Here is a 24,100-nt window from a genome sequence, read left to right as displayed (position 1 = left end):
ATTTATTTATTATTATTATTATTATTTTTTTTGGCTACAACCAAGAATAGAATATTCTTCTCCGTCGTAGAATCCTATGTAGGTGGAGAAAAGATTTAGGGCATCTTATACAAGGAAAATTGTGTTATGGGTTATAACCACTTTGACCAAACCAACTGTAGTCCGTGGCGGATCCAGAAAATTATGTGAGTGGGGGCGTACTTAAAATGACTTTAGAATTGTCAACGATTGTTAGGGTCTGTTTGGAAACCCGGAAAATGACTTCTGGAAAATGAGTCATTTTCCAGAAGTCATTTTCCTTTCCTGTGTTTGGCTGCACAATGGAAAACTGTCTTTTGGTGTTTGGTTCATTTTCCAGAAAATGAACAGAATGACATACTTATTTTTATTAAACATTTTAATTATTATATACTAAATAATATATTTTTATTTTTGTTTGTAGAATATAACAATTTTTATTACAAATTATATGCAACATAAATTTTGATTGTATTTAATTCTAATGCCATTGCTCTCTATCTTTCTAGTACTAAAACTATTGTCACAATATGACAATTTGAAATCACAATTACATGTTAGAAACAGCATAAACGCATAAATAATCAAGTCTTGAAAATTAAAGTCCACAAAGTGTTAGGATCCAATATAACAAGTACTAAGATCCAACATAACCAATCCATGTCTTAACATGCATGTTAACCAACAAAAAAGACATACATGATTTAATCCGTAGAAGAAATAAATTTCTCAATCCATTTCCTCTTCAAACTTGCATTCTTCGCATTGAAAATTCGCACCTGAACCTCATTTGTCATCAAGTATTCAAATACCTTACATAGGTCATCCTCATGAAAGCCATCACCTATGCTCATCACATCCGCAAACAACTGATTTTCATCAATACCGGTATTCAAAGATTTAATTGTCGTGGCAATGCTACCGAGCTGTTCAGCAATTTCATCCACCTTCAAGTCAAGTGTCTTTCGCTTACGACCGGATCTTTGAGACGACGCAGTTGATGCAGATGTTTTTCCCTTACTAATTTCTTCATCAATGTTATCAGGCAGGGTTTCATCAATGTTATCAGGCAATATTTCATCATGAGGACCATCTAAATTAACATCTGCAAAAGACTTTGCAAACCGTCCTATGGCACAATCTCTGCCAATGACAATGGACATCTCATTATAGAAATCAATCTTCCTGTTTAACAATGTTTCATACTTGGGAGTTGCCTATAAAAAAAAAAAAACATGAGATCTTTTCTAATTAAAAAAACATTATTTATGCAATAGTCAAATTATGATACTAAAATATTACCGTGATAAGCTCCATATACGGGGCTTCATCACATGTGACCATTTTTAAGTTATCATCCCATCCAAGACCACTCATGTTCTTCAGCTTCAGAATCATCATCCAAGTGTTCTTCACTGTTTTCAAGTGATTCTCAACATGTTTGAGTTCACATGCAACATTAAATTGTTCGGATATGGCCGTTGCAACACGATTGAATGAAGAGGCTTTAAAACTATTAGTTGGATTATTAGGATTCCTAGCCTCTTCAGCTAATATCTTTAAAAATACGCCCTCCATTGGCTTTGTCCACCGAAATTGTTTAGAAGTGGCAATTCCCTTTCCCTTATTCATGTTGCTATAATAACATAAAAACAATAACAACTAATGTCAACCAATAACAACAAAGCATACTCAAGTACAACTAATAATATCCAATAACAAAGTATAATCAAGTACACAACAATAAGAAATGTTCAACAACTAATAATATTCATAAACAAAGCATACTCAAATACATAACAATAAGAAACTAGACTCTAATTCCTAATAATAAAGTCATTCCACATTTGTTCTGCCATCTCATCCCTTTTTGTATTCCATTATCTAGCTTCTTGTCTTTCTTCTGTTTGGGTATGAGTTAATGGTAACAAGTTATCGTCATCAACATCAACTGTTGCTTGATTCAACTCATCATTAGGATCAACACCCATAATATGGTTATGAAGTATACAACAAGCTAAAACTATATCCACTTGTGTCTGTAATCCCAAAAAGGTTCAGCATCTAACACACGGAACTGTTTCTTCAAAATTCCAAACACTCTCTCAATAGATGTACGTAAATACGAATGACGAAGATTGAAAAGTTCTTTCTTATTCTCAGGACGATGAGCACTAAACTCTTTCAAATGGTATCTAATGCCACGGTTTGGAGTAAGTATTCCATTCCGTATGCCATATCCAGCATCACCAAGATAATATTTCCCTACAAGTTTACATAATTTGATTACTTATATGCAATAACGAACAACACAATGTAAAAATTGATTACATAATTTTATTTTATACCTTCTGGAATTTTAAATTTATTTGGACGTGTGAGTGCATCATTCAAGACTCGAGAATCATGTGCACTACCTTCCCACCCAGCTAGCACATAACAAAATCGCAAATCAAAAGTGACAGCAGCAAATACATTTTGTGTTGTTCCACCCTTACGTCCGCGAAAGCTTCCTTGCATATTAATTGGCACGGATGCACGAATATGAGTTCCATCTATTGCTCCTAAGCAATCTTTGAAATATGGATAAAATCTTGGATTGCTAATGATTTCATGAGGAGTTACTTCACCATCCGGTAATACTATGAGGTTCGTATACAAAGATAAAATGGCTCTCAAAACACTTCTAAAGTAATGATGAACTGTCTCAATTGACCTCTAATACCTTGAACCAATTACTTGAAAGCGTACATTGTGACCTATTATATGTAAAAATATTAACACTTGTTCCTTAATACTTACGGCTCTAGTTGTGCGTAATAAGTTCTTAGTAGCAAAAATGTCACACAATTTATAGAAGGCAATAGGTCGCATTCTAATAACGGTAATGCATTTGTTATCACCCTCACACAAGATACTATTTATGTAACTCTCTCGCTCATCATCTCTATTGAGGATGTCATGTTCTATTTGGTTTGTATTCCTAAGTTGTTGCAATAGAAGGACTCCCATAGCTAGTATAGCACTTGCTGCACCCATAACAGTTGCACGCACATTATTTCTATCCATCTATACAATCAAAATAATATGACAACAAATAACAACAATTAAAATTAACACATAACCACAACTTAAGCAAAGCATGTTATTATATAATAAGTAAAAAAAAAAAATACTAGCAACAAGTTCACGGTTTGGCATAAAAAAATAAAAGCAAAAAAAATTGCAACTGGTTTCGAAACCAATTGGTTTCCGCATCGGAAACCAGTGACTGGTTTTCCGCATCGGAAACCAGATCTTGTTTCCGATGCGGAAAACCATACTCACAGGTTTCCCAAGCCATAATATTTGGAAAAAAAAATAAAAATAATATACCTTGTAGCTTTTCTAGTGTTGGTGAAGCTTTTGTGGATTGTTGGAGGAGATGTGTTGTGTAACACCCCGTGTTACGACCCCTAAAACCATTTAACTAATTAATCAATAGCCCAAGAGAAAGAATAAATTATAATGATTAATTAGGGAAAAAGGCCCACCATAGTCCATGGGCCCTCATATATAAACCCAACCCCTAAGCCCAATCCTTAGTTCAAAAAGGAATAGAATTAGCAAACCTATAATATTAGTTCCTAATTAGGACTCCTAAATATATAAATAGGGGACTTAAGAGGCACCTAGAACTCCCCACCACCCCAAAAGAGCTCCAAGAATCCCCTTAGGAGAAATCAAGAAAGCAAGAAAGCTTAAAGAAAGATCCTTCATAGCCAAGGAATTAATTAAGGCTAAGAGGTAACCCATGTCTCAACAAAACCTATTTTCATAGCTATGACTCCCCCTTAGGGTTTCCCCCATATTATTGTGTATTGGCGAGATATGAAGATTATTATTGATGTTTGATGTGATGATCCCATGAGGGATCTTGATGATCTTGGTATTGGGAGATTCTTGATGATTATGGAATTCTTGATGATTATATAGAGTTCTTGATGATTATGTGTTGTTCTTGATAATTGTGTGATGCTCTTGATGTTTATGTGTTATTCTTACCGAATCTTGCAATTAAAAGACGAACCGTATACTTGTTGATATAAAAGTGATTAGAACCCTAGGTTGTATCATATGATCTTATTCTTGGATTATCGGGTGGGGAAATCGCATGTTTGGGTGTTGATTATATTTAGAAAAGCATGATAGGTTATGTGCCGTTCGTTTCTTGTATTCGATTCGTTAATTGTCTACGTGTTGTCGTTAATTGCGTTGTAAAGTGTCTAAGCATGGTTTCGGGTTCCAGAACGGTTCCCGAGGCGTAAAGTGTGTGAAAAGAGTCAGTGGGGGGTAGGGGACCCGCCACCTACCCACGGCCGTGAAACACCGCCCGGCAGCGGGTGGCCGGCGGGCGGGCAGCTGCCCGCCGGCGACCCGCTGCCCGGAACAGTAAAGTCCGGCGGGTGGCCCCCCACCCACCGGCTACCCGCTGGAAATTATCCCACCTCGGGATCCCGGCTTCCCCGTTTGATGTTCCCCCGTCCCCCGTGGTGTCCCAACGGACCCCGTTTATCGTGCCTATGTCTAGTTTGATGTTTCGGGTACCGTTCGTAGGTTTATGAGTCTATTATATTGCATGCTAGTTGAATTGGTATCTCGTTACCCTAGGTGGAAGGAGTATGAGCCCCTTAGGACTATTCTTAGTATGTGATGGATCACGCATAGGTTTTGTTATGCGCTTTCTCCCCCTTCCCAATGTGTAATATGGGTTGCATGTGCTTGATATGTGTTATGTGTGGGTGTTACCCCAATTCGGTTGCGATCGGATTGGTTATCCTGAGCTGCGGTTCAGAAGCTGGCTGCGGTCAGATTGACACTCTTGGGCTGCGGTCCACCGTTTGGTTGCGATCAAACGTTTCTATACGAGCTGCGGTTCGTCCTCTTTCCTGGCTGCGGTCAGATGACATTCTCTTGGGCTGCGGTCTACTGTGTGGTTGCGATCAAACACTATGATGAGCTGCGGTTCATCGGTCGGTTGCGATCGACCCCTCCGTGTTGCGATATGGGGCAGGGTGCTGCGGGGCCGTGCCAGAGCTATATGCGCTGACCCTCATGTATGGGCATGCGATTGGTCCTGTGGCGCCAACAAAGTGTGTTATGTGTTGTGACATGGACGAGTTGTGATTACGAGTGTCTTGGGGGGATGTGACTATGGGATTTATATTGGGGATTGTTCATGTTGGGTTATGATCATTGTTTATGCTTTGCCTTATCTGCCTTATCTGTTGTGAACTGCATATGCTCGTTATAACTGTTGCTTGTGTCTGGCCTTATCTGTCGAGTCATTCCCGGTTTTAAAGCTAGAGTTCGTAGGATATATCTTCATGCTCAAAATGGTTTTCGTATATCTATATATATCTCTATATGTATTGTATTTCAACGCGTTGGAGTGGGTTACCAGCATCTCTCGCTGAACAGATATATTTGGCTTTCAGGCACAGAGGACTAGAGCACTGGAGCGCGTTAGAACTGGAACGTAGAAGTAGATTAGTTTCCCCTTTCGGCCTGCGCGCCATATTATGCATTGTGTTTCAATGGATACTAGTTAGACAGCCTGTGCACCTGGGTTCTCTAGCCCAGGTGTGGCATAGCACCCCGTACACTTATGATATACTTTGGGATGTAATGAGATATTACCTCTATTATATAAGCTTAAAATGTCTTAAAAATCTGGGGTGTTACAGTTGGTATCAGAGCCTAAGTTTGACCCTAGGAAAAGACTCTTAAGACCGGACTTTGGGACATTAGGCTTGAACTCTAGGTACCTAGGAACATAGGACTCAGGAATCTTAGGACGCGCGGTGAGATTGTGAAACCTACACATAACTTCTCTACACTTTACCCTTCCTCATTCTAAAACCCTTCCCCACTTATCACTTCATAAGAAGTACATCAGACTCTAATTTAACGTTCTTATAAACACTGACCAGAAAAACGATAGCATGGCACCAAACAGAAGGCAATCAAGAACTCCAGAGCCCGCCACAGACGACCCCTTAACCCAAACCCTACGACAGCTGACACAAGTCACACATGCACTAAGTGACGCGGCCCTTCGCAACAACAGGCCCCCACCACCTCTATCAAACGCAAACTCAGACGTCGCCCGACAAGTTTCAAATCACCGACTACCCACGTTTTCGGGAGAAGAGGATCCCGCGGTCCCAGAAGAATGGATCCGAACCCTTGACAAGATTTTTGGGGTAGTAGAATGCCCGGAGGAACGCCGCGTAGAGATAGCCTCGTTCTACTTCGGGCACGAGGCCGATCTCTGGTGGATCCACGAGGGACCCACTTATCAACAAGAACCGGGGTTCAATTGGGAGAACCTCAAGACACGACTACGAGAGAGATTCTACCCAACCCACGTAAAGGCATCCATGTACGAAGAGTTCCTTCATCTAAAACAAGTAACGGCCACCGTCGTGGAATACCATAAACGATTCCTCGAGCTGGCACGCTTCGCACCAGAGCTACTCCCCACCGAGGTAACCAAGATAGAAAGATTCGTGTCGGGCCTCAACTTCGAAGCTCGGAAGGCGCTAGTGGTAAGCAGACCTCGGACCCTCAACGAAGCTTACTCCAGCGCCGCGAATCTCTATCGAATCTAACTACTCCAACGCGGAGTTCAGGAACAAATACGAAGAAGAAACACCGGAAGTGGGGCACCGCCAGTGAAAAGAACGAGAAACGACACCGGCACAAGGACGAACAACCCGACCAACCAAAGACCGCCCCTGGGAAACAACGAAGCTAATCCAAGAAGCTTCCCTTGCCCAAGATGCAACAAAAGCCACAGGGGCAAGGATTGCGCGGGCAATCCCTGGCGATGCTTCAACTGCAGGGAGGAAGGACACAAGGCCTTCCAGTGCACTCGACCCCAAAGGCCACGCCCCACCACAGTGGGTCAACACGGGGGCACCGATCATCAAGGGAGTTACGGCGCTCCCGGGAAGGTATTTGTCATGAGCCACACTCAAGCCAACCTCGGGAACGAGGAGGACCTCGGGAGGGGAAACCCAATCCCGGAAGACGAGGACCATACGGACCCCACGGAAGATAACCAAGAAGACGAATACTGTCTAGGATAAGCCGTCACACCCCCTTGTAACCACCCCCTCTTTTGTCATAAAAAAACCACTTACTTAGCTTAGCTATTTCGGAATTATTATGAATAAAGATTTTTGATCAAATTCCAATTTCCACTACAAAGATAAAACACAAGTTATACTATCAACCCAACCTTCCCTCCACTAAAGGACGAAACAAGGAAAAAAAGACAAAAACCACACCATCAAGAAATACTTAATGTTACCATTAGGAATGGAACCTTGGACCTCCCCTTTACAAGTTAAAGCCTCAACCACTAAACCATGAGTGTTTCTTAAAACCTCAAGGGAATACTCCCTTGTTAAACACCTCCAAATCCCTAAAACCCACAAAATCCCTAAATCAAAAACCCTTCTTCTTCTTCTTCTTCTTCTTCTTCCTCCCCACTCCCTCTCCTCCTCCCTCTCACACACCCCGCTACCCCACCATAGCAACCACCCACAATCACCTCACGCCATCGCCAATCGGACGCCGCCACCGCCCGGCCACTCCCCGCCGACCTCGCCCCGCCTCGCCGCCGTCCAAACCGAGCCACCGGAGACCACCCGCTATCCACCCGAACGCCACCCAGCTGCAACCCGCTGCCCAAACGCCACCCCCACGCCGTCGCACCAACCCAGAACCGCCTAGCCGCCACCACCTTGCGACGCCACACCGTCGGAGACCCCACCGGAAAAATCGTGCCAGAACACCGCCGCCGCCTCGCCGGAAAAGAAGATCGCCAGAAAAACACCGGAAAACGTCGCCATCAACCGAAGCACCACGATGCCAAAGAAACCCCTCGGAACCCGCACCCCGGAGTGGAGCAACGCTGATTACACCGTGATCGGAGGTAAAGCACTTGAACCCGACCAATTCTCTCTGGAATTGGTTGATATGCTCAAACATCAAGGGCTTTTAGATACGTATCTCACCATCAAAGGGGATACGTACCCCGAATTGGTGAAGGAGTTCTATCAACACCTTGTAGCCACCAAACGGGGTGACAAGGTAGAAATCACCACCAAAGTCCGTGGCAAGGAAATTGTGCTTTCCGAAGGCCGTTTCGCCAAGCTCTTGAAATTGACCACCACGGGTGTGTCTAACTATGACCGAAAGGGGTGGATTGATACCCAAAATACGGGATACAAGGACTACCTCGGGTACCTACTCGGGAAGGAGGACGGGTTCACCTCGGCCACACGGCCAAACCGGAAGTGGCTATCGGCAGAACAAAAGATATTGGTTATGATTGTAACCGATAGCCTCTTGCCCACCAATAATAAAAGCAAGGACGTAGGGAGCCTAGAGTGCACCTTTGCTTATCTCTTGAAATATAAAATCAAGTTCAACCTGCCGGCACTCATGCTAAACCACATGGAATTCTGCAAGACAAACAACCGGCTTAGTCTACCCTACGGGATGATCCTAAGTTGGATCATGGAAAAGAAAGGGGTGGACCTAAGCCACACCGAGGTCAAAACCGCCAATGGTATGGTTTTCAATGCTCAAAACATTCGCCGCAACAACATCTACTACACCGAAGGGGGACATTACTTCACCCTCGAAGAAATTTGCCAAAAACCCGAGGAAGAGCGGAAAGAATTGGTTGACCGGTTGGACATCTCCAACAAGAAGCTCAAGCGAGCCATGCAAGATTGTGGGGGCTCGGAGGGAAATGAGGAACAGGAGGAGGATGACGGGCCTAACCCGTCAGTGCACCCACGGTCAGGAGGGGACCCGAGGGGACAGGACGAGGGTTCGGTCAATGAGCGCATTCTCGCACAACTCAACCGACAGAACCAAATCATGGAAGAAGGGTTCTCATCCTTGATTCGCACCACACGCGCACTCGATCAGAGGGTGGCAGCAATCGAGGCCGCCTTGGGCACTCGTGGGGCGTCCAGTTCCAGCGCAGGAAACCGAGGTACACCTGGAACTTCTCTATCACAACACCATCAAAAGTTCAGCCTACCCCAGGCCAAGACAAACGTAAGGCCGCAACCCTAATCAGGAGGCCGAGCTACGAGGTGTCTAGGGGTGAAAGGATGGACTATAACACCGGGCTTCGGGGACGAAGCCCCTTGTAAGGGGGGAGAGTGTAACACCCCGTGTTATGACCCCTAAAACCATTTAACTAATTAATCAATAGCCCAAGAGAAAGAATAAATTATAATGATTAATTAGGGAAAAAGGCCCACCATAGTCCATGGGCCCTCATATATAAACCCAACCCCTAAGCCCAATCCTTAGTTCCAAAAGGAATAGAATTAGCAAACCTATAATATTAGTTCCTAATTAGGACTCCTAAATATATAAATAGGGGACTTAAGAGGCACCTAGAACTCCCCACAAGATTAACGCCCCACCACCCCAAAAGAGCTCCAAGAATCCCCTTAGGAGAAATCAAGAAAGCAAGAAAGCTTAAAGAAAGATCCTTCATAGCCAAGGAATTAATTAAGGCTAAGAGGTAACCCATGTCTCAACAAAACCTATTTTCATAGCTATGACTCCCCCTTAGGGTTTCCCCCATATTATTGTGTATTGGCGAGATATGGTGATTATTATTGATGTTTGATGTGATGATCCCATGAGGGATCTTGATGATCTTGGTATTGGGAGATTCTTGATGATTATGGAATTCTTGATGATTATATAGAGTTCTTGATGATTATGTGTTGTTCTTGATAATTATGTGATGCTCTTGATGTTTATGTGTTATTCTTACCGAATCTTGCAATTAAAAGACGAACCGTATACTTGTTGATATAAAAGTGATTAGAACCCTAGGTTGTATCATATGATCTTATTCTTGGATTATCGGGTGGGGAAATCGCATGTTTGGGTGTTGATTATATTTAGAAAAGCATGATAGGTTATGTGCCGTTCGTTTCTTGTATTCGATTCGTTAATTGTCTACGTGTTGTCGTTAATTGCGTTGTAAAGTGTCTAAGCATGGTTTCGGGTTCCACAACGGTTCCCGAGGCGTAAAGTGTGTGAAAAGAGTCAGTGGGGGGTAGGGGACCCGCCACCTACCCACGGCCGTGAAACACCGCCCGGCAGCGGGTGGCCGGCGGGCGGGCAGCTGCCCGCCGGCGACCCGCTGCCCGGAACAGTAAAGTCCGGCGGGTGGCCCCCCACCCACCGGCTACCCGCTGGAAATTATCCCACCTTGGGATCCCGGCTTCCCCGTTTGATGTTCCCCCGTCCCCCGTGGTGTCCCAACGGACCCCGTTTATCGTGCCTATGTCTAGTTTGATGTTTCGGGTACCGTTCGTAGGTTTATGAGTCTATTATATTGCATGCTAGTTGAATTGGTATCTCGTTAACCTAGGTGGAAGGAGTATGAGCCCCGTAGGACTATTCTTAGTATGTGATGGATCACGCATAGGTTCTGTTATGCGCTTTCTCCCCCTTCCCAATGTGTAATATGGGTTGCATGTGCTTGATATGTGTTATGTGTGGGTGTTACCCCAATTCGGTTGCGATCGGATTGGTTATCCTGAGCTGCGGTTCAGAAGCTGGCTGCGGTCAGATTGACACTCTTGGGCTGCGGTCCACCGTTTGGTTGCGATCAAACGTTTCTATACGAGCTGCGGTTCGTCCTCTTTCCTGGCTGCGGTCAGATGACATTCTCTTGGGCTGCGGTCCACTGTGTGGTTGCGATCAAACACTATGATGAGTTGCGGTTCATCGGTCGGTTGCGATCGACCCCTCCGTGTTGCGATACGGGGCAGGGTGCTGCGGGGCCGTGCCAGAGCTATATGCGCTGACCCTCATGTATGGGCATGCGATTGGTCCTGTGGCGCCAACAAAGTGTGTTATGTGTTGTGACATGGACGAGTTGTGATTACGAGTGTCTTGGGGGGATGTGACTATGGGATTTATATTGGGGATTGTTCATGTTGGGTTATGATCATTGTTTATGCTTTGCCTTATCTGCCTTATCTGTTGTGAACTGCATATGCTCGTTATAACTGTTGCTTGTGTCTGGCCTTATCTGTCGAGTCATTCCCGGTTTTAAAGCTAGAGTTCGTAGGATATATCTTCATGCTCAAAATGGTTTTCGTATATCTATATATATCTCTATATGTATTGTATTTCAACGCGTTGGAGTGGGTTACCAGCATCTCTCGCTGAACAGATATATTTGGCTTTCAGGCACAGAGGACTAGAGCACTGGAGCGCGTTAGAACTGGAACGTAGAAGTAGATTAGTTTCCCCTTTCGGCCTGCGCGCCATATTATGCATTGTGTTTCAATGGATACTAGTTAGACAGCCTGTGCACCTGGGTTCTCTAGCCCAGGTGTGGCATAGCACCCCGTACACTTATGATATACTTTGGGATGTAATGAGATATTACCTCTATTATATAAGCTTAAAATGTCTTAAAAATCTGGGGTGTTACATTTTGGTAGTTCTTTGTTGAATGGTTAAGAAGCAGTGAAGGGAGAAGAAGCAGTGAAGGGAGAAGAAGCAGTGAAGGGAGAAGAAGCAGTGAAGGGAGAAGAAGCGTGTCTACGGATGTTGATTGAAAGATGGAAAATGACTTTCGCCAAAAAAAAGGGGAAGTCATTTTCCAGATTTGAGCCCTCATTTTCCATTGACTAGAAGTCATTTTCCTTTGACTATTTCATTTTCAGCCTTCCCAAACACCAAAAACCTGGAAAATGACTTATGTTCCAAACAGACCCTTAGTGTTTTATTTTTTTCCATGTAAACCCCAACATATGATTGGCAATATTATTATGGCAAACTAAGATAGGGTTTAGCTTGGTGTCTGTTTACTGTTATAGAAGACTGATTGATCGGAGACATCGACAGATGCACTGACACTGAAGATCTGAGAAAGAAAGAAGTTTCCAAAACACTGAACGCGGCTTGAAGACTCTTTTGGAAAGAAAAATCAGCGGATCTGTTTTGGAAGGTATGGACTGAATCTCTAAGATTGCATTCTTCTCAAATAGTCCTACCATCTACAAATCAAAGATATTTTTAAAGAGTGGCTTTTCTAAGGAAGTATAAGTATCCCCATTCGGCCAGGAATTAGGGTTACAGTTTAAGCGGACAAAAAAGCACTCTTTGCTATACAGAAGATTACATCTTTGAGCATGTTTCTTCTCAAGAATATATGTTCTCGGTGATTATGATGAAGAACTTTAGAAGAACTATCGTTACTTGAACGAAAGGACACGAAGATCACTCAGTTGTGGGAATAACGTGGGACTGTGTCATTGAAGCGGACTGCATCAGAGTTAGCTCTCCAACCGAAGGGATTTTGTTGGACTTCTGCATGCACAGCTCTCCGCCTTCAACAATCTACTAAACCTTTGTAGACTGGGTACATACCTTGTGTGGGGCACTTGGGTGAGATTCTTGTTTCTCTACCTTTGTACATTGGATCATGAGTTAGTGGATTGGACGCCTCGGTGATTGTCCCCCAGACGTAGATACACACTGTATCGAACTGGGTAAACATTGTGACACCCCGAAAATCCTACTCCTTAATTAGGATTAATTGAAGAATTAATCCTAATTTCCTCATGAATTCCTTTCCAAAAATCCTGAAATTTAATAGTCAAGGGACTAGAAGTTGACTAATTCCTTAGTCAACCATGAGTACCTTTTGATTTGTGCTTTGTACCTAGCCTTTTAGTAAGGGTAAATTTTTCCTTTCACACAATGCTAGCATTAAAACCCTACCCTAACCAAGGAATCCAAATCATTTTTCAGGATTTCCCTTCTCTCCACATCTCTTTCTTGCTCCCTACTCCTCCTTCTCTCTAGGATATCCTAGGGTTCATCTTCACAAGTTCTTCAAGAAATCCCAAGCCAAGATTCCAACTTTCCAACACTACAAGGCTAGCAATGGTAAGATCTATCCTTCCCTACCTTTTCCTTACAAGATTCCTCCATCTTTTCTCTAAATCTTTCTTCTACCTTGTGAGTTTTGGGAGTTTGTAGGAGATCTAGTGGTGGGTGAAGTGCTAGGTTGATCTAGAGGAGCTTTGGTATTGCTTTGAGGTTGAAGAAGGTGTTCTTGGTCTACAAGACGTAACCCATGCTTCACAAAACCTATTTTCACTTGATAATAATAATTGTTGGCTTCTATGTGACATTCTTGATGTGTTTGAGTGATTGATGCATGATCTTGTGATAATGCATTTTTAGAGCTTGTATTTTAGGGTTCTTGGATGTTATTTTATGAGTTAATCATAGGTTCAAGTCATATCTTTGTTGTGTGGAAGATTTGGGGTCATTTGGACTTGAACTTGGCCTTAAAAGTGCAAAACAGCGAATGCTGATTTTTGGGTGCAGGGTGTACCCGCGGGTGGAGCCCTACCCGCGGGGAACATGTTTGAGAAATGGTTTGTGGTTGTTTTCCCACCCTTTCGCCCATTCGTGTGTGATTCTTTGGCCCCCGTTTGATTGGATTGTTGAGCTTTTGTGTGTCTCCTTGTTGTTACGTATGTTTAGAGCGATGTCTTAAGTATCCAAGTTAGGATTTGGTGTCTTGAATCGTGCTATGTGTTCAACCTTGTGATTCGTTGAACCATGATGAGTCTTGTATGTTCTTCGGAACTATGTTGGTTTACCCGTTTGTTAGGCATGCTAGTTTGATGTTGAAATACTAGCGTGTGTGGTTTGTTCTTTCCTATTGTGGATGATAACTTGTGTTGATCATCGTTGGTGTCGGATTGTGATCCTTTCCTTGTTGAGTATGGTTTCATATCTTTGTTGTGATCCATTGGTTGATTCCTATGATGATTGTGTGTATACTGGCTGTACCTTGATTGCACGGTTAATGGTATGGGACATTAATCACCAAGGTACAGATGTGGTCCTCGTGGTGGCCATGAATTGATGTGATGAGATGTTTGAGCTGGTAAAGTGGACAGTGTGGGGACTTATGTGTGAACGGACTGGTAGTGAAGCTCCAGATGGCCGTTTGGTTACTTGTGACTTGTGGGCAACATGGGAAACTCATCCCCGTTGCTAGAGATGGTAACTAACCAGTTGAGCTTGGAATCTCAATAGAGATGTATACACTTAAAGTTGCTAGCTCTGTTTCCATTGGGTTGCGGTCCTTGTCATTGTGATGACACTATGTATGTGATCCGGGTCGTTGCGATGACTACGTGATACATGTTTGTTGATGATTTGGAGCCCTCCACACTGATCCACTATGAATCGAGCCGTGGTGCTGACTCCACGGTATACGACTTGGTGTGATTGTGTCCTATATGGACTTGGAACTTGTTATGGTGTGAATATGGCCTTCCATTGCTTAAGAGCATGTCTATTGTGAATCCTTCGTTGTGTGTCGCATGTTGTACCTTGTTGTTGAGCTTGTTGCTTGTGGTTCTATTGTCTTGTTGAGTATGTTGGTCTTTGACCTTTGTTGTGAGTGATTGATGAGTCTATTGGTGTTTCCTATCCCGGCTTTAAAATGATATATACTGTATTCCCAGTTTCAAACACTTTTGATTATATTTATGTATATTATGATACTTAACGCGTGTTGATGGGTTACCAGCATTATTCGCTGACCGGGTGTTATCCCTTATCTTTTACAGGTTGAGTAGCTTTGGAGAGCGTGCTAGTGGCCTGTAGATAGATTAGATCTCTTCCTTTAATAGTTGTTGAGGCCTGTGAGCCTAAGTAGTTGATTTGTTAGACTGGTTTAGTTGTAGTATCTGCCTGTGCACCTATGTTTGATATAGGTGTGGCATAGCACCTCCGTGTTTAAACGTTGCTTCCGTTGCTTAATGATTAATGTTTAGCTTTATGTCTCTTGTTTAAGCTTTTAAAATTTGTTGAAAATCGGGGGTGTTACAAACATCGTTTTTTTTTATTTTTATTTCTGCTTTTAATTTCCCTCAACAAACCATTCTCCGATTTATCTGTCTGACTGACACCTCACGCGATCTCATCTGTCAGTCATTTACAACAGTGCTTACTGCTAGCTATTATCTTAATCTGGGAAAATGCAAAATTACATGTGGTATCAGAGCTTTTAAGTCTACACAATGACTTGATCCTTGCGGGAAATTCTTTTTATTTTGTTTTTTCTCTCATTAAGAACCTGTCTCTCTTATTGTCTGTTGGGTATTTGTCTGCTTTCTGCCTGTGTTTTTGGCTGGGTGTCTTTTGATTCAGGATGGATGCAAGTATGAAACCACTTGAATTGGATGGTCACAACTATTCCTTCTGGAAGGCTCGAATGGAGATTTATCTTCAGGCTCAAGGTACCAGAGTCTATCGTACTGTTCTCACTGGGTGGAGTCCTCCAACAGTGCAGAATGCTGATGGAACTGCTGAAGCCAAACCTATTGAGACATGGACTGGAGAAGAGATGACATCTTCTGATCTGAATAATAATGCTCTAAATTCTATTGTTGGATCTCTGCATGAATCAGTCTTTACCCTTGTCACCGGAATAAAAGAAGCAAAACGTGTATGCGACACTCTTGAAACTAGATACGAAGGTACCAGTGATGTCAAGCAGTCAAAACTTCAGTTGGTATTATCAGAATTTGAATCTCTCAGGATGGGTGAAGAGGAAACAATATCAATCTTTCACAGTCGGGTTCAAAGTTTGATGAACCGAGCCTCTGTACTTGGCGAACCTTTTACTGATGAAAGAGTGGTCAAAAAGATCCTTCGATCTTTATCAAAACGTTTTCGAATGAAGGTGACCGCAATTCAGGAACACTCAGGCTGGGAGAAAAAGAGTGTGGGGGAACTTATGGGAAGCTTACACACTTATGAACTTGAAGTACTAGCGGATGATGAACCTGTGACCAGTAGGAAAGGCAAGTCAGTAGCTTTTGTTGCCGAAGCTGATCGAGAATCTGACACAGACGATGTTGATGACGAATCCTTGGCTCTTCTAACGAAGAACTTTAAAAAAATTCTAAAAGGTTTCAACCGCAGTAGTCAAGGACAACCCAACAGGACACAGTACAAAAGTGGAACCTCCTCATATCAGAAAACAGAAACGCCCTCCTTCTCACAGAACAATCAGCCTCAAAGTGGCCGAACAAGACAAATCAGAAGTAATCTGACTGACACTGCTAGACCTCTAAACATATCAATGCAATGTCGAGAGTGTGAAGGTTTTGGACATATTCAATCTGAATGTTCAACTTATCTCAAAAGGAAGAAAGCTATGCCGATGGCTACCCTTAGTGATGATGAAGAAGAAACAGCAAATGATTAGTCTGATGAAAATGTGGGAAACTTCGTTGCCTTCTTTACGGCAACAGAAAATCAATCAGAAGAGAATGACACAGATGAAGAATCGTACATATCATCAGATGACTTTGAAGAGAGACATACACAACTGGAACTGGAATTTGCCAAACTAGTTGGAAGTTGGGAATAACTGGTGAAGGTTAACAAGAGTCTGAATGACGATCTGAAGCAACGAGATGATCAACTGAAGAAACTATCTACTGAACTTTTCCTAAAAGAAGATCTCATCACTCAGATAAGGTCACGAGATGGAAAATTGATAAAGGAACTGGAGAATATAAAGAAGAAGATCAAGATGATGGATACCACCTCTACCTTAGATAAAATTCTAGATTCTGGTCGAAATCCCAATGATAAGAAGGGACTTGTTTTTGAACGAGGAGAGTCCTCAAAGAAAGCACCTATGTTTGTAAGAGAAGGAACTTTAGTTGATAGGTCCTTTCATGATCAAAGTCAATCATCACAGATAAAACAGAAAGGGATCATACACACTGGAATTACTGAATATCAGTCTGACAGATTCAAAGTACAATCCCAGTACTCAAGGTTCAAGACCAAGCCTGTAAAATTCAGACAATACATACCCATCTGTCACTACTGCCAAATAAAAGGGCATACCTGACCTGAATGTTATTTCTTCTACCGAGATCAGAGGAAGGGTAAATATCAGAACAAGTCCATTACCCCTTTTGTGAGACAAGTTTGGGTAAGGAAATCAGAGGTAATCTGCTACCCCACAATCGTTCTGCCCGCCTCTATGACCGCAACAAGATGGTATTTCGACAATGGTTGTTCCAGACATATGACTGGGAATGTCAAGTGTCTTATGTCTATTCATCCTAGTAGTGGATCGGTTACGTATGGAGACGGACAAAAAGGAAAGATTGTTGGAAACGGTACCCTAAATGTTCCAGGTTTACCACATCTGGATGAGGTTCTCTTAGTCCGTGGTCTGAAAGCAAATCTCATTAGCATCAGTCAGCTATGTGATCAAAACTGGAACGTGTGCTTTAATCGAGACTGCTGCAGAGTCAGTGATAAAGCAGACCAAGTGGTAATGGAAGGAACACGATCTTCTGACAATTGTTATGTTCTGACCAATAAAACAGCTTGTCTGATATAAAAAACAGATGAATCAAAACTATGGCATCGACGATTGGGTCACATAAATTTCAGAGATATGGATAAAATGATCAAGTTAGATGCTGTTCGTGGGATACCTAAACTTAAAATAGAACAGGAAGGAATCTGTGGAGCTTGTGCCATTGGAAAGCAAATAAGGACACCTCACAAAGTAGTAAAGATGATAACTATTGAGAGATGTTTTGAACTGGTTCATATAGACCTCATGGGACCAACTCAGACTGAAAGCATGGGTGGAAAGAAATACATCTTTGTATGTGTAGATGACTTCTCTCGGTTCAGCTGGGTATACTTTCTGAGGGAAAAGTCTGAGGCATTCAATGCATTCAAGACTCTATGCATAAGAGTGCAGAAAGAAAATGATGAACCAATCATAAAAATCCAAAGGCTAAGAGGTGATCATGGGAAAGAGTTCAAAAATTCTCTGTACTCGGATTTCTGTTCTGAAAATGGTATAACTCATGAGTTCTCAGATCCCAGAACAGCTCAACAAAATGGTGTGGTGGAAAGAAAGAACCGAACCCTACAGGAACTATGGATTAAGGCTATGCAAGAGGAGCTTCATCAGTTTGACCGAAATCATGTGTGGGATCTTGTACCTAAACCTGAGAAAGTTAACATAATTGGGACAAAATGGATTTTCAAGAATGAAACGGATGAAGCTGGAAATATTACAAGAAACAAAGCTCGGTTAGTTGCTTAAGGATACACCCAAATTGAGGGTATTGAATATGATGGAACGTTTGCCCAAGTTGCAAGATTGGAGTCAATCAGAATTCTATTGGCAGTTGCATGTATTCTTGGTTTTACACTGTTTCAGATGGATGTTAAGACAGCTTTTCTGAACGGGTATCTGCATGAGGATATCTACGTAGCACAACCTAAAATTTTTGAAGACCCAGCTCATCCGACGCATGTCTACAAGCTAAGGAAAGCTCTTTATGGGCTTAAACAAGCTCTAAGGGCATGGTACGAACGTCTGACACAGTATCTGCTACATCATGGATACAACCGAGGCAGTGTTGATAAAACCTTGTTTGTCAAAACCATTGGAAGCCATGTGACTATAGCTCAGATTTACATGGATGATATTGTCTTCAACTCTACTCTACAGAAATATACTGATGACTTATTGAAGGTTATGGAGGAAGAATTTGAAATGTCCATGGTAGGTCAACTGACTTATTTCTTAGGACTTCAAGTCAAATAGAGTGCTGAAGGCTACTTCATTTCGCAAGAAAAGTATGCCAAGAATTTGGTGAAAAAGTTTGATTTGGAATCATGCAAGACTCCTAGAACTCCTATCTCCACTTCCACAAAGGTATCAAAAGATGATACTGGTGTGTCAGTGGATAACACAGTCTATCGAAGCTTAATTGGGAGTCTGCTCTATTTGACAATAAGTCGCCCAGATATTATGTTCAGTGTAGGGATGTGTGCAAGATATCAATCTGATCCCAAAGAATCACATCTAATAGTAGCTAAACGGATTTTGAAATACATCAAAGGCACAATTCAGTATGGGTTATGGTATTCCAAGGACAGTGAACTCAACCTAAGTGCATATTGTAATGCTGATTGGGCAGGGAACATAGATGACAGAAAAAGTACATCAGGTGGATGTTTCTTTGTTGGAAAGAATTTAGTCTCATGGCTAAGTAAGAAGAAGAATTCAATCTCTCTAAGCACTGCAGAGGCAGAATATATAGCAGCTGGAGGATGCTGCACTCAATTGGTCTGGATGAAGCAAATGCTGTTAGACTATGGTCTCACACAACGGACTATGACACTCTACTGTGACAATGTTAGTGCTATAAACATCTCTAAGAATCCTGTTCAACACTCCAGAACGAAGCACATTGATATAAGACATCACTATATCAGAGACTTGGTAGAGTCAAAGGAGATAGAATTGGACTATATTCAAACAGATAAGCAATTGGCAGACATTCTGACTAAACCTCTGGATGCAAATCGGTTTGAGATTCTTAGATCTGCTCTGGGAATCTGCAGGATTGATATATAAGGCAGAATGTTGACATAGAAGGAGAGTGTATGATAATCGGGTCAAAATTTTATATTTGACTACCTTTTTAATCTCCCTTCGATTTATGTTAAGATTAGTTCTTAACCTTGGTTACCAAAATTAATTCGCCTCTTTCAAAATTGAAATCGTCTGTTTAATCCCTAAAAATGCTATACCGTTGCGTCAATCACATCCTCTGCATACAGTCTGACAATCGCATTTAAGAGGGTTCATCACTCTTGGGATTGTATATTTGATCGGGCCTCATTCGTTTGAAGAAAGAGATCAAAAATACTACTTTGCTCTCGGTTATTGGCTTACTGATTTCATCTAGGGTTTCTCTCTTCTCCTTCCCTAATCACACCATAATGGCGGATGCTGTGAGGAATATCATCATCAAGCTGGGAAGGAAATTCCATTCCCCAGAAACAGCCAGCAAGCATGTCAAAACTCTCCTACAACTTGCTATGAAGAAGAAGTTGAAACTTGACCCTGTTCTCCGCGACGAAATTGTGGTCACAGTGATCTCAGATTATCCGGAGTTCTATGCGGATTGGTCTGACGAAGACACAAGTGACCTCTTGATGCTGGCCTTTGAAGCAAGTGATGATGTTAGCCCTGCATCTATACCTGAACCTGATGACGGAAACCGGGCTGGGGCCTTCCTCCAATTTGCCCAGAGGGCACTGGAATCCGAAGAAGTCTCACGACGGCGGATAGCAACTCAACCTCTCTATCTTCAAGCTGCTGAGGAAGAAGCCAAACACCGTCTTGACATTCTTCGTAACAGGTCTAACACTTCTGAAACCCCTATTGAGATATCTCCGGTAAGCTAGATGATTTAATTTCTGATGATGTTGAATCTGCTCTGCCTGTTGCACAATTTGTTAAATATTGTCCTATCTGTGAAATCTTCTGTGTCTGATGATCCTCTTCGTGTATCTTCTGAAAATTTGGAGTGTACCAAAGTTGTTCTTCATAGTAATTCTGATGATAAGGTAGAAAATTTGAGTCTAGTTGTGTACTCTGCTGATGTTGCAAGATCTGCTATTCCTGGTGTGCCTGTATCTGATGCTGCAAAGTCATTGGATGAAGGTTGTCCAGTTAATGTTTCACCTAAGGTGTCGTCTGAAATTGAGCCTGCCAGACCCTCAAGTCCTCATTCTTCTAATCAACTTGATGGAGTTCCAGTTTATACGTCAACCTCTTTGGCTGAGAGGCTTGATCACATTCGCCACTTTGCTGGTTTACCATCTACTTCTGTACCAGAACCTTATAAAGTCATTCACCCAGATGATCCTTCTGTACAGACTGACATTGATGATGAGAAGATTTTGGCTGAAGTTTATGGTCCTCAAGCTCAGTTGTCTGTACCTCTTACTATGGAAGCAACAGCTCATCCAGACTCGACCTCCTTCAAGATTCGCGAAGTATCTAAACTTCTTGGTACTTCGTCTGCTCCTGTATCTGAGACAAGTCACTCAGTTTCACCAAGTCCAACCGATCATTCTCCATCTAGAGAGACCAGAAAGTCGAAGTGCAAAGGAATTCCTGAGAGAGTAGCTGTTGAGACCGGCGATGATAATCTTGATACGGTTCAACCTAAGAAAAGAAGACGATCTGCTGAAACCGTCAAGGCTGAAAGTGATCCACCTGTGCAACAGGTTTTCAAAACTCTGCGATCGTCTGTCAAGAACAAGGCACCTGCTGTGAACTCCACCACATCTACCAGAAAGATGAAACCAACTACAAGGTCGAGAGGAAGAAGTGTTACTCCTAATGTCCAAACTGCTTCGGACAGCCCTGACACATCAATTTACACACCTCAGTTTGTCTCTGCTACAGCTCAAGGAAAATGGTCTACGATGGTTCGACAGGAACTAATAGTTCAACGATCGGTGGATGAGAATCAGTTGAACTCTGTCTGTGACATTTTGCCTTTGCTCAGTGAAGTTGGCCTCATGAAGACTGTCACCTCCATTTTCCCCTACTCCATGTTGCTGACCTACGAGTTCTACTGTAATTTGAATGAAGAAATTGACAACCTTACGGGGACCCGGTGCATGCAGATTTTCATCAGAGGAAAATGGTATGTGCTTGACCCGGACGTGATTAATGAGTATTATGGTCTGAAGGCTGTTGATGAGGAAGAGATTACGGATTGGGATTTAGTTGCAAGGACCCTTACTAGTGGTCAGACTCCTATATGGCCAACAGGTGATGTGGATACTCTGTCTAGCTCGAAGCTCACTTCCAGATACGTCATTCTGCACCGTATTGCCTTACACAATTGGCTACCTTCTGTTCATTTTAATACGGTTGGCAAACAACTAGCTGATCTACTATTCCGCATTAGCACCAGAATGACCATTGATCTGGGGAAGTGGATCTTCTATCATTTCCTCACCTTAATTCATCCGAGGGAACAGAAGGTAAGGTTACCTTATCCTAATCTCATCTTTGGAGTTCTGACAACGCAGGGCCTGGTCCCAATGCCAAGCGAGATTATTTGCCCAACTTTTCTATACACTGTTGATCCACGGCTCTTGACTGGAAAGCACATTCGTGATGTTACACCAGTGGCTGCTCCCCCGTCTTCTGATGCTGACACTCCTGTTGATGACTCGCCACATGCGAGGGACATTCAGCTCTCCCTTCAATTGAAGGCTCGAGTGTCTGAGTTGGAAACTGTTAATGGAATCATTGCGAAGCAGCTCACTGCGGCCCGTACTGAACTTGCCACTGTTCTGCTTCGTCTGAGCCTGACTGAGTCTGCTGCTACTGAAAACGAGAAGTCCGACAGTGATGCGCCCTCGAATGCCTTATAGGTCCTTTGTCTATCTTTGGCAAAAAGGGGGAGTGATTGGACTCGGGGGGAGTTTTTGTGTCTCTGTACCTTCTGGCCCTGTCTGGGCGTATGTGTGTGATGATCTACGAAGAATGCTACTCCTTGTTTTTGTTTGATCAGCACGACATGTGTGCTGTTTTCCTTTAAGGGTTGTAATTCAGACTTATGCTCTTTATGCGATGTTTTTTTGTCATCCTTTCTTTCTCCATAGTTTTTGTTTTATCTTAGTCGAGTTGTTTTGCCAAATAATAGCCAAAGGGGGAGTTTGTTAGTGTTTTATTTTTCTCCATGTAAACACCAACATATGATTGGCAATATTATTATGGCACACTAAGATATGATTTAGTTTGGTGTGTGTTTACTATTATAGAAGGATGATTGATCGGAGACATCGACAGACGCACTAACACTGAAGATCTGAGAAAGAAAGAAGTTTCCAAAACACTGAACGCGGCTTGAAGATTCTTTTGGAAAGAAAAATCAGCGGATCTATTTTGGAAGGTATGGACTGAATCTCTAAGATTGCATTCTTCTCAAATAGTCCTACCATCTACAAATCAAAGATATTTTTGGAGAGTGGCTTTTCTAAGGAAGTATAAGTATTCCCATTCGGCCAGGAATTAGGGTTACGGTTTAAGCGGACAAAAAGCACTCTTTGCTATACAGAAGATTACATCTTTGAGCATGTCTCTTCTCAAGAATATATGTTCTCGGTGATTATGATGAAGAACTTGAGAAGAACTATCGTTACTTGAACGAAAGGACGCGAAGATCACTTAGTTGTGGGAATAACGTGGGACTGCGTCATTGAAGCGGACTGCATCAGAGTTAGCTCTCCAACCGAAGGGATTTTGTTGGACTTTTGCATGCACAACTCTCCGCCTTCAACAATCCACTAAATCTTTGTAGACTGGGTACATACCTTGTGTGGGGCACTTGGGTGAGATTCTTGTTTCTCTACCTTTGTACATTGGATCATGAGTTAGTGGATTGGACGCCTCGGTGATCGTCCCCTAGACGTAGATACACACTGTATCGAACTGGGTAAACATCGTTTGTGTTGTTTTTATTTCTGCTTTTAATTTCCCTCAACAAACCATTCTTCGATTTATCTGTCTGACGGACACCTCACACGATCTCATCAGTCAGTCATTTACAACAGTGTTTACTGCTACCTATTATCTTAATCTGGGAAAATGCAAAATTACAACGACAAAATATCAAACACCTATAATATGGTTCAAATACATTATATATTATAATACAATATTTATGATAGACTACAGGATCGTTAAGGGCGGAGCCAAAACTATACTTGGGCTGGGTGAAATTTCAAAATACTTTGAGAGGTTATAAAAATATTTATGGCAAAATATAAAACACAATCAATTAAATAAAATAGTTTGAATAGAAAAGACATTATATTCATAAATAATTAAATTTAATTTTCTTTTAATTAAATCAACTTTAAATTTTTCTAAATTAATTTGAATACGATGAAGTATAATATAAACTTGTTTACTACATTGACTAAATGATTCACAAAAAAAAAAAAGTAGACTTATTCAAGGTTAAACCAACTAAGCTACTAAATCCCTTAGTGACTTGTACATGTACATATATATATTCAGGATTAGAAAGGGGTGAGGGGGGCAGCTGCCCCCACTGCCCCCATT

General features: G+C 42.2%; 2 protein-coding genes across 2 annotated transcripts; both read left to right on the top strand.

Annotated features, from left to right (window-relative positions):
* The first annotated feature begins 15,373 nt into the window (after nt 1-15,373).
* Nucleotides 15,374-17,530, top strand: LOC109160643. The gene is made up of 3 exons (XM_019308926.1): nt 15,374-16,360; nt 16,547-16,969; nt 17,060-17,530. The coding sequence occupies exons 1-3, from the start codon at nt 15,374-15,376 to the stop codon at nt 17,528-17,530; spliced, it is 1,881 nt and encodes a 626-aa protein (XP_019164471.1).
* A 2,900-nt stretch (nt 17,531-20,430) lies between these two features.
* On the top strand, nt 20,431-22,404 carry LOC109160642. Its single transcript, XM_019308925.1, has one exon. The coding sequence runs from the start codon at nt 20,431-20,433 to the stop codon at nt 22,402-22,404; it is 1,974 nt and encodes a 657-aa protein (XP_019164470.1).
* The last annotated feature ends 1,696 nt before the right edge of the window (nt 22,405-24,100 follow it).

This window comes from Ipomoea nil, unplaced genomic scaffold (assembly GCF_001879475.1).
Source record: "Ipomoea nil cultivar Tokyo-kokei standard unplaced genomic scaffold, Asagao_1.1 scaffold2868, whole genome shotgun sequence".
NCBI classification, from domain to species: domain Eukaryota; kingdom Viridiplantae; phylum Streptophyta; class Magnoliopsida; order Solanales; family Convolvulaceae; genus Ipomoea; species Ipomoea nil.
This window is presented reverse-complemented; position numbering and strand designations above follow the sequence as displayed.

Excerpts from the sequence above, each read along its gene's own strand:
- LOC109160643 (XM_019308926.1), top strand. The coding sequence starts at position 15,374 with ATGGAGATTTATCTTCAGGCTCAAGGTACCAGAGTCTATCGTACTGTT. Across the intron at positions 16,361-16,546 it reads GTGATGATGAAGAAGAAACA|GTTAACAAGAGTCTGAATGA; the intron begins GCAAATGATTAG and ends TAACTGGTGAAG. Across the intron at positions 16,970-17,059 it reads CAAGGTTCAAGACCAAGCCT|AGGAAGGGTAAATATCAGAA; the intron begins GTAAAATTCAGA and ends TACCGAGATCAG.
- LOC109160642 (XM_019308925.1), top strand. The coding sequence starts at position 20,431 with ATGTTGAATCTGCTCTGCCTGTTGCACAATTTGTTAAATATTGTCCTA.